Source organism: Populus euphratica, unplaced genomic scaffold (genome assembly GCF_000495115.2).
Source record: "Populus euphratica unplaced genomic scaffold, PopEup_1.0 scaffold209.1, whole genome shotgun sequence".
In the NCBI taxonomy this organism is placed as follows: domain Eukaryota; kingdom Viridiplantae; phylum Streptophyta; class Magnoliopsida; order Malpighiales; family Salicaceae; genus Populus; species Populus euphratica.
Window position 1 is genome coordinate 92,667 of NW_011500034.1, and position 10,927 is coordinate 103,593.

Sequence of the window (10,927 nt, forward strand, 5' to 3'; positions counted from 1 at the left end):
AATTTCAGTTCTTAAATTCATCAATCAATCCTTTCATTTATATGATAGGCCTGCATTTAAAATGAACATTTACCATAAATTAAAGGTATTTTATATTATTAGATATATTATTATAAAGCATGTGTTAGTTAAGGAGTTATTGATACTTCAAGTGCAAAATGATGACATAAAACCTTGATAAAAATGTATATTTAAGTACTAATCATTAACCTAGTTGTCTTGATTTGAATGGATATAGACCTAACATATCCTAGCAAGTTGGACTCATCCTCCTCATCATTTAGATCCTAAAAGTCATCAAGATTGGGTTTATATACCTTATCATCACAATTATCTTCTTCACCCATATCCTCTTACCCCTTGATGACAGTCTTATTAGGGTAACTAGAGGAAATATGACCAAAACACTGACACTTAAAACACTAAATTCTTGAGGTTATCTTAGGTGCTTCATGAAAAATACACTTACCCTTATCTTCTCTAATTATCTAGGATATTAAAGGATTGGGTTTACAAGGTGGGGCACCCAATATGGAGTTATTACTACCAGGTTAAGATTTAAAAAGGGTATTACGAGTGTCCTGACATCTCATCCACTGGCTTTTTGTGACCAAGTCATAATTTTGCACTAAGGTATAAACTTTATCAAAACCTAAGCATCGTTTAAGCACAACCTCTCTTCTAAGGTCATCGTTTAAGCTTTTTTAAAATCTACTTAGGTTTATCATTTTTATCCCCCTAACTGCATACCTCATCCTATACTTATCAAATTATACCACTTATTCATTGGCAAACTTGCCTCCTACCTTAAGTTATTCCACTGGTCTAAAAGATTTCCTCTATAAGAACGAGGCAAGTACTTTTCTTCTAATTTAGTCTTCATTGCAACCCAATTAGTAATAGGAGGTTGACATTTCCTAATCAAAGACTCTTCTCCACTTTCCAAATAGAGCTAAGCAGTTCCACTAAGTTTTATCTTTGCAAATCATACCCTCTTATTCTCAGATAGATTATACCAGCCAAATAATTGATCCATGTCACAGATCTATCTATCAAAGATCAATGGTCAAGTTGACCCTCAAAAGTTAGGGCTTCTATATTGATATGCCTTATGACTCGCTTGTCAAGGTTATCATAATCATGATGATCTTGATTGTGGTTATATTAATAGTTCCTAAGATAAGCTGGTCTTTAATGGTAATCATTAGGATGCTTACTGTCGTTAAGGTCATCAAAGTTATTATGACTCTGGTGTTGGTTATAGTGGCTGTTCCTACAAGGAATTGGTCTTTGAGGATTCTTATGGTTGTCATTAAAATACTCACTCTCACTAGACTATCTTACGTGCAAAGTTTCTATGGACTTTATCCTCCTAGAAAGGTTGTTCATTTGATTGGACATGCTGCTTATTTTTGTCCATGGTAGCTATAACTTCTAGATTGTATATTAAATAACCACTATGTAATGAAAAAACTAATCCTAAGATTGAGATCACAAATAACACTTGTATGTAAAAATACAAAATAAAATTATAGCTAATATTTTAATTTTTTTATTTTTTTATCTTAGAGACTAATTAATGACAAATTAAACTAGAAAAATTCACAAGTAAGCAATATAAATCCTCTAAATACACACAAGTAATCCAAACACAATATTTTAGTTTTTCCATGAATTTAACCAAGCTCGATAATTAAATAAAAGGATTAGATACTCTATGCCAATAAACAAGCCCAAAATTAAGGTAATTCAATTTGCAAGGCAGACTATGTAACTTATTTATGGGCAAGCACAAAGAATAATAGTAATGTTAAATCTTGGTTAACAAGTGTAAAAGCATACCAAGAATGATGATATTTAATGGGTAAAAGAACAATCACAAATATATAGATCGTTTAATTGTAAGAACAATTAAAAGCAATGCTCTAATACCAAATTTGATGCAGGACAGTAAATAATAAGAATTAAAGTAAAAAAAGAAAAAAACTTTAGAAAAAGAAGAAAGCTAAAGAAAAGAAAAAAAGGAATTATAGATATACAAAGTCTATAATATTTTTATTAATTATCAAAACTGTCTTACAAAATAACAGAGGAACATATAAATAGTAAATCCTAAAATATCTTGTTGTTGGGCTCGGTTTATCAAATCAAACTGTTTAACATAAATAATTTCAAATAAATAAAGAGATAGGCTCAATAGATTTAGTCTTTCAACTAAAACATAACAAGTTAGGTCATTCTATATTATCTCAGGTTGGGTCATTCTATATTATCTCCGTCTATATTACTTGTTTAATTTGCAATGTGGGTCTGATATCCCTATCACCGATATAGCAGTTGCAATCAAAGGAGCATGATAAGTGGTTGGATTCTTCACGGAAAACAGGCAAAGAGGTCCATAATGTTGCCTCGGGAAAAGGGATTTTATTGTCGTTACATGAAAAAGAATACATGTTTGTGCTGTCATGTTTATTTGATAACCGTTTTGCAGAAGTTCTCTTGGAAGGCACAGACAATTCTCTGTTGTTGGAAAAGGCCACCTCTGGCTTTGATGAAGGTGCATCAGGTCGATTTCGATGAGGAGTGGCCGGGCTTGCCTGCAATGCTAATACCAACAACTGTCACTTAATCGACATTTTACATCTTCACGCAGCAGAGCAAGGCCTTGTGCTTTCAACAAACGAAGCACGTTATTGTAAGGAACCTTATTTACTCGTACGTGTCGATCAGAATCAGACACCGGATATCCTGGAAATCTTCATAAAGTAATTCCATTTGTCTGCGCTGGGAGAAAAAAAAATTAATGCATTACAGACACGGTTCTTTGCAAGAACATCATGTGCTACTGGTGCATTTTCATAATTTCCACCTTGGATAGTCTTTCGACCTGTAATTTACTTGCAACTTGATCTAGTTAAGAAAAAAAATACCAAGTGGCAGAATTTAAAGAAAAACAAGCACCAGAACAAGCTATCTGTATCTCTGCAAAATCAAAATGTAATGTGTTTGGGAGAATCGTACCTGATCTTTATTTTCTTGCTGCTTGCCATTCATCAATCCACGCTTCTTACATCCATTCTCACTCTCATTGCTCTTCTCAATTCCCACTTGAATCCGCTCCACCAACTTTAATAGTTCCTGTCAAAACACCCTGTATATACCTCGATGCAACAGCAGCCTTTTCCTCTTTGATAATAATTTTTTGTCTTGCGTTCTCCCCTTTCACTTCTGACAACTCCCTCAATTTCGAACCAGTAACTCCATCATTATCGACTGCCACAGGACCCTCAGATGGAACCACCATTTGCATGAAATCTTTTGGATTCCCAATGAAGGGATTCCTCCCTGACACAGGTCTAACACCAACTAAAATCGGAACTGGGGTTCCAGCTTCCACTCTATCAACATAGAAAAACTGCCCAAGTTGTAACTTGTTATTCAAAAATTAGCTCATTGTCTTCCGTCGATAATGAGACATAGGTTGAATGTGGGGAATCAGATACTTTTATAAAGAACCCTTTATTAGGCCATAGTTCTGAGCCTGACAGGGCTGGCACAATGCTGATAACTTGCAGGAGAACTGACCGATATTCTCCACGAACCTTTACATTCGAGTTTATAAAGCTGAATTACCTTTAAGAGATGCCATACCTTTTCCTTCTCTATTTCGAACTATGATCTCTGCCAATTACCTTTCTCCATCCGAATTTGTAAAGCTGAATGAAGCACCAAATTTTAGTTCGGATCAACAGCACTCTTAGTATTTCACAGTGAATAATAGCCGACATAATTTTTAGATACCAGAAATGGTTTTAAGAATCAATCGGTACTCTTCTTTTTTCCTTCTGTCTATATGAGGTAGCCCTTCCAGATAACCTACGGATATTTGAAAAAGCCAATGCCCATATGCCCTCGCACCACGTAAATTCAGGTTTTTTTTGCCTAGCACGTAATCCGAACCTGTGACATGCGCCTCCAGCGTGCATCACAGGCTGCAATCTTTCCCAAGCCTAAACCCGTAGGGTTAACTCAAACCTTTTTGCTTGCAATACTTTAGAATGCTATTAATCTCTCACCAATTATATTTTAAGCAATACTACATCTATATGAACATCCTTAAACCTTTTGGACTCCATAGGAAATGAATTTACTGAAGTAAATTGCAGAAGTTTCTTCAAATTTCTATAGATATAGCAAAATGAATCCAGATGCAGTAGTATGCATTAATTCCAGGGCTTGTTATGCTTGCACGAAACTTTGACATGGACCATAAGTTTCTGGGGAAAAGAAAACAAGAAAGGTAACAATAACAGCTAAATCATAGATGACGACGTCGATTAATCCAAAACAGTCTGAAGTATAACCATACCATAGGCAAAATATCAGTTCGCACAAGATTGACAGAAACAGAAGGATCATACCTGAGATGAAGGGGGTTCTACTTTAAATAAATGGACGTGTTTTGCACATATAGAGACGATCACAAAACAGCCACCATCCAAAACAACCAATTTGTTTTGATAATAGAAACCATTGGCAAACCTCAATAGCTTTGCATGCTAGGCAAGCAACTATCAACCTCTCTTAGCTTGAGAGCCAAGAGACATGTTAATGAGAAATAAGAAGTTAGTGCCTGTTTTTTTAATTATTATTAATATACTTGAATAAACATACGAGTGCTGTCAGCTGTGCTGATAACTATTATTATTGGACATCATTTTATGATTTCCAACGAAAGAATTCTTCTTTAAATTTACTTGAGAAAGGCCGAAATGACCGAAACTGTCTGATCAGGTACACTGGGCTGTATGAGGGAAAGGGCTTCTTGTGGATGGCGCAACCATACAGCCATAGCCAAATGACCAGAAACAAAACCAACTTTAAGTTAGATAGTAAGTATTTCTTTACAACGAAAATGAAAATTCAAGGTGGATGGCCAAAAGGACAAATTAAAGGTTCGAGTCAACGAGTGGCTCAAGCAAATGCATTACTTTCAGTTTCTGCACGAACCATGCTGGCATACAAACCATTACGATGTGAATTCAAGAGTGCATCATGACTACCATACTCCACCACTGCACCATCTTTCACTACAGCAATCATATCAGCTTCTCTAATGGTAGAAAGCCTGTGAGCCACTATAACAGTCGTTGCCCTCTTAGAGATCTTCCTTAGTGCCTCTTGGACATTCTTCTCTGATTCCAAGTCCAGTGCACTACTTGCTTCATCTAGCAGTAGCACCCTTGATCTCTTTAGAATTGCCCTTGCTATTGCTATTCTTTGTTTTTGGCCACCAGATAGTTGAACCCCACTCTCTCCTACCTATATCAAATATTAAATAGCAAGAAATCAATTACTTTTAGATTGGTCACAAGAGCGTGCCAATTCAGCTAACCTAATGTAGACAGTATGAAATAAATATGAGATCCTTGCGACTTTAAAATTTAGGCCATACCTGAGTTTCATAGCCTTGAGGGAGGCTACAGATGAACTTGTGAATGTATGCTTCACTTGCAGCCTCTTCAATCTCAGCCCTTGAAGCATTAGGATTTCCAAATGCAATATTTTCCCTTATACTACCAGAAAACAATGCAGGCTCTTGACCGACCAAAGCTGTTTGACTCCTTAACCACTTCACATTAAAATCCCTCAAATCCAACCCTCCCATTGTCACCTTCCCTTGATTAGGATCATAAAACCTTTGTACCAACCATACAACAGTTGATTTTCCTGACCCACTACCCCCAACTAAGGCCACCGTGCTACCACCTTTGACCTTTAAGCAAAAATCCCTCAACACAATAATCTCAGGCCTAGAGGGATATGCAAAAGTTACCATCTTGAGCTCGATATCCAATAGATTTGATCTATCAATTTTCTTTCCTCTATCCCGGTCACTACAAATCAATGGCTTACGATGAATGATATAAAAAATAGCAGCAATTGCAGGAGCAGCCATGGAAGTATCCGGCGCTAGCCCCGCTAGTTGTCCAACAGAAAATGAACTTAGCACAAGAATGAGGAAAATTTTATATACCACGCCAATGTTTGTTTCGCCTTGTTTTACGAGGTAGGCTCCAAACCAAAGTGTTAAGGTATATGCACCATACATGACCCCTTGAGAGAATCCAAGTGTTAGGCCTAGAACTTGTGACCTCTTCACTGATTTCTTCTTGGGCTCAGCTAAGGCTCTATCAAAGGACTCCACTATTTGGTCTTGAGCAGAGAAGGTTGTTACTGTTCTTATACTTGAAACAGCACCAGCAGCAATTGTGCTAGCTTTGGCATAAGAGCTATTATCTAGTTTTGGTCCAACATTTATGATCAAACTCAAGTAGCTTGCACCAAGAGTGAAAGGAGTTAGTGCTGCAGCCAAAAGAGCCAATCGCCATTGCAGATAAAATGACAGACCAAGACCAACAGCAGCTGAACTTAAACCCATTAACAAGACTGAGAGTCTATCACCAAGAACAGATCGGAAACTGATACAATCAATTGAGAGCTTTGAAACAAGTACACCTACGGAATTTTCTTCGAAATCAAACCAACCAGGTTCTTGCTTTAGTATAGATCGAAATAAGAGGTCCCGTATTCTCACGGTAAGTTTTGTTCCTGCCCATCCGCATAAACCTTGCTGGCCTGTCATAGAAATAATGCAACCAAACCCAAGACCTACAAGTATTAAACAGAGGCTTCCAACATCTCTCTTCAGTTTGGATTTGTTATCTTCAAAGTAGATTGTAAGGGCTTCGCCTAGAAGGTAAGGAAAGACTGAAAGTATTGCACCGGCATGCATACCCAAAAGGAAGCCCAGAAGAAGCTTGACAATCTCTGGTCTCTGAAGACCCCAAATTTCTGAGAGTTGATACTTTCTTGGCTTTGCATTTTCCTGCATTTCCTCCTCTTGTTGATTCTCTGCTTGCATTGATTTTAAGTACCTTGATTTTGAGGTTTCAAATGCATTCTTAGATCTCAAATCAACAGATTTCTCGTAAACAGAGAACTCCATATCCTTGGCAGCATCCTCCCGTTTCAATGCAGATTTTGAAACAGCTTCAGAGGCAAGTTTGACAAGGGCATAGTAGGCACCAGCATTTTCCATTAGCTGGCGATGGTCACCAATTTCAACAACAGATCCTTGATCAAGAACAGCAATGGTGTTGGCATTTCTTACTGTCGCTAGCCTATGAGCAATGACAATAGTTGTTCTGCCCGTGGATATCTTATCGATAGCTTGCTGAACAACAGATTCAGACTCTGGGTCCAGAGCACTTGTGGGCTCATCTAAAAGAAGGATTCTAGGATTCTTAATCATAGCTCTAGCTAGTGCAATTCTCTGTTTTTGCCCCCCTGAGAGTTGGGTTCCCCTATCTCCAACCTGTCCATAAGTAGCTTTCCTGGTAAGTATCGAACCATATGTACTTGTGCACATATTTTACTGTAAATTTTAAATTATGCAATAATATGGTTGTGTTAGTGCTAAGGTACCTGAGTTTCATAGCCGAAGGGAAGGCCAGAGATAAAGCTGTGAGCATTGGCAGCAATGCAAGCATTGATTGCTTCTTTCTTTGTGGCATTCTCCTTTCCCATCTTCACATTTTCTAGAATGCTGGTGGCAAACAGAACTGGCTCCTGCCCAACCATGCCTATTTGACCTCTTAGCCACTTGACTTGAAGTGTCCTCAGGTCATTACCGTCCAAGGTTACTACTCCTGCAATAATATGAAGAACTCAACCCCATTAGATGCTTCATATTGTCTCACTGACATAGCCTCCATTTCTGAGCCAAGTCCAATATGATGAGTACGATGATGAGGAGCTTACCATTGATGGGATCGTAGAATCTCTCTATGAGAGCAAAAACGGTGGACTTGCCACCACCACTAGCACCAACCAGTGCAAGAGTCTTTGCGGATGGAATAACTAGATTGAGAGAGCGGAGAATTACAGTTTCAGGACGCGATGGGTAAGCAAAAGTAACGCCTTTGAACTCGATCCTTCCACCAACACTTGACAGTATCCTCCCATGGGGGCTGTAAGGATCTATATCAGGAATTCTGTCTATAATTTCATATACTCTGGTTGCTGCTACTGTGCCTTGCGCAAATTGAGCAAAATATGATAGAGACAATGCCAATCCTCTGTCACAAAAATCCAGACAATAATTCATGCTTTCAGAGTTATGGCTTGAAGAGATTAAAATCTCATCAGCAAACAAACATGCAGACAACATTTGATGACGAGAATTTAAGACATGATTACCTCCCCCCTACATTGACACCAAAGAAGCAAGCTATTGCATCACCTCCACTTATCTCTTTCCTTGCAACTAGTATAGATCCATACCAAAAGGCCAGTGCCCATGTTGAGTAGGTAACCAAGTAAATAACTCCCATTCCAGCACCCTTAGCAAACCCAATCTTTGCACCGATAGGCACCGACTTCATCAATAAATCACCATATTTCCGGGCCAAATTATCCTCAGCAACAAAAGAAAATACAGTTCTAATTGAACTGATTGCCTGCTCAGCTACGCCACCAGCTTTCCGATAAGAAACCTACCATTATAACAAGCCAAAAACAATTGTCCACTATATTCTTCCAAGTAAGTGAAATGATGCATATCTGAGTCCTTGAACTTGGTGTCATACCTCTTCTTTTGTAGCTAGACCGACATAAATGGCCTTATATGCAATGCCACAAAACATCGTTAATGGAGTGACTGACAAAACCACCAGAGATACCTTCCATGACCTTAAGAACCCGACACAATAACCGCAAATGAAGGTAAATATATGATGGATGAAATGTGGCATCTGCAAATATGATAAAAAGATCCACTGCATTTCAGTACTAATAGTCTACCATGATCTAGTCAAAAACAATTGAGCCGGCCTGTTAGCTTAAAAAAACACACTGCAGGCTTATATTCTGGGCAAGTTAAGAGCATAAAATTAGTACTCAATGATAAAGTAATCATATTATATGTATTACACATATTCCAGACAAATCACAAAGGAAAGGAAAGGTAGGATTGACCTTCTCCCCCATCACTTCTTGGATTTGAGCAACATCACTTGAAATTCCATGCATAATATCACTAGTGCTGACTTTTGTATCATAGAAAGTGATATCTTGCCTTAGAACTGCGCTCAGATACAAGTTTCTTATTCGATGAGCTGATCGTTCTCCAACCAATCTCCAACAAGTGATTTCTGTTTCACCCGAAAGAGAGAAATTATGTTTAGGCAAAGTGATTTATGTCAACTTACTTGACGATAAAGACACTTTTGTAAAACCATAAAATGGATAGCGACAAAGTAAATTGCTGATGCTGTTGTTATTCAGAGTTCATTTAATAATCTCCCGCTTACCTAAATAGGCTCCAACCACAACTAATGCTGCTACTCCAGTCATAAGCAGACATATCTGCCATTGCAAATTAAAACAGTAATAATAGTAATCAAAACAAAAAATAATGTTGATTAATGTGCATCTGAAACCAATATTTTCAAGGCATCGAAAAATTCGTCCTGCATAGTTGGGGAAAGAGAGGAAATTGTAGAAACACAAATGAAAACGCTTACCCTCTCCACTTCTTTCATCATATTGTCATCAGAGTGTTTCGCAATCCTGTTCACAAAATCTCCGAAAAAATAAGAATACCATGGAAGAGATCCTCCATTTATGAGAGCTCCTAAACAACCCAAAAACACAAGAACCATATCCCATTTCGTCGAGTGTTTGAACAGACTAAACAACCCTACTTGCCTTCGTGCTGCTTCTTCGTTGTCATCATCCTCCTCGTCATAATCTTCATCTTCGTACTCCGAAGCCTGATCAATGTCATCATATGGATTTTTACCAGGAACGTAATAACGACTGGTTGATTGATTAACTTCATAAGCACTGAGGAAATCATCATGTCTACTATGGGATAATTCATGACCATGATGATTATGCCCACAATGTGGAGTACTGTGGTACAATGGACTAACACCATCATCTTCCATATAAGCATGTGACACTGAAATCCACCTAGAATCTTTATCACCATGGAGATTAGTGTCAGTCTGCGATAACTCTCCCTGTTTCTCAACATCCTCGCTGTCATAGTCAATCATGCTAAGCTCATCTTGATCAACCAAAGGACTTGCATTTCTGCGAGCCCTTCCCTTAATAGCCTGAGAGATTGGTCTTGAAATCCCATGATGGGATTTACTGTAAGCAGCCGAGCTATAATCCCTAACATGAACCACCGACCTCTCATTATTTCTGGCAGCGTAGCTTTGTAGCTCAAGCCTACCAGCAGGTACAGCACCATAGCTAGATTGATCATAGTATGGATTTGTGAAGGCTCTAAATTCACCATGTGTACGTGAAAGATAGTAGTCATTTGCTGATCTTTGAAAAATATGTCTGCTTGATGGTGTGCTAGCTGCCCATGGGCTAAGAGCTGCTCCCAGGCTGCGTGTACCATTCCACCCTGTGGGCTGAAACTGCCATGAAAGCTCATCTTGCCATGACGTATCATTGTCCGTGGCGAAAGGCGTGGAAGGAGTTTGGCGAAGCCTATTTGGAGTATTTGTAAAGCTGAATTGTGTAAATGAACGTGAATCATACTGTGAGTTAACAGGAGTGCTGGGGTGCCTGCGTTGCCTACGCTGATGGTAGTTTCGTGAGCGGCCAGTGGAGTGGTAATCAATTTCAAAGGAGGAATCAGCCATTGATTCAAGTACAAGCAATGGCGTGTGAGATGTGAGTAAAGTGTTAGAGAAAGAAGGTTAGGATTTGTAGGAGAGAAGTAAACGTGCCATTGCAGAAAACAACAGGGTTGTACAAACTTCTTGTGTAGAGGTTGGTTGTGAGTATCGAGCTGGTTAAGTTAATGAGTTTCGATCATGCCGCCTGTTTTTTGTACTAAAAT

The 10,927-nt window shown here is 38.4% G+C and overlaps 1 protein-coding gene across 1 annotated transcript; it reads right to left on the bottom strand.

Annotated features, from left to right (window-relative positions):
- Nucleotides 1-4,722: 4,722 nt before the first annotated feature.
- Nucleotides 4,723-10,821, bottom strand: LOC105142589 (ABC transporter B family member 1-like). Its single transcript, XM_011050284.1, has 9 exons — nucleotides 9,588-10,821; nucleotides 9,375-9,429; nucleotides 9,040-9,215; nucleotides 8,652-8,816; nucleotides 8,263-8,558; nucleotides 7,825-8,141; nucleotides 7,489-7,712; nucleotides 5,456-7,378; nucleotides 4,723-5,322 (listed from the first exon to the last, which is right to left on the bottom strand). Exons 1-9 carry the CDS (start codon nucleotides 10,725-10,727, stop codon nucleotides 4,975-4,977), a joined length of 4,644 nt encoding a protein of 1,547 aa, XP_011048586.1. The 5' UTR covers nucleotides 10,728-10,821; the 3' UTR covers nucleotides 4,723-4,974.
- Nucleotides 10,822-10,927: the final 106 nt, after the last annotated feature.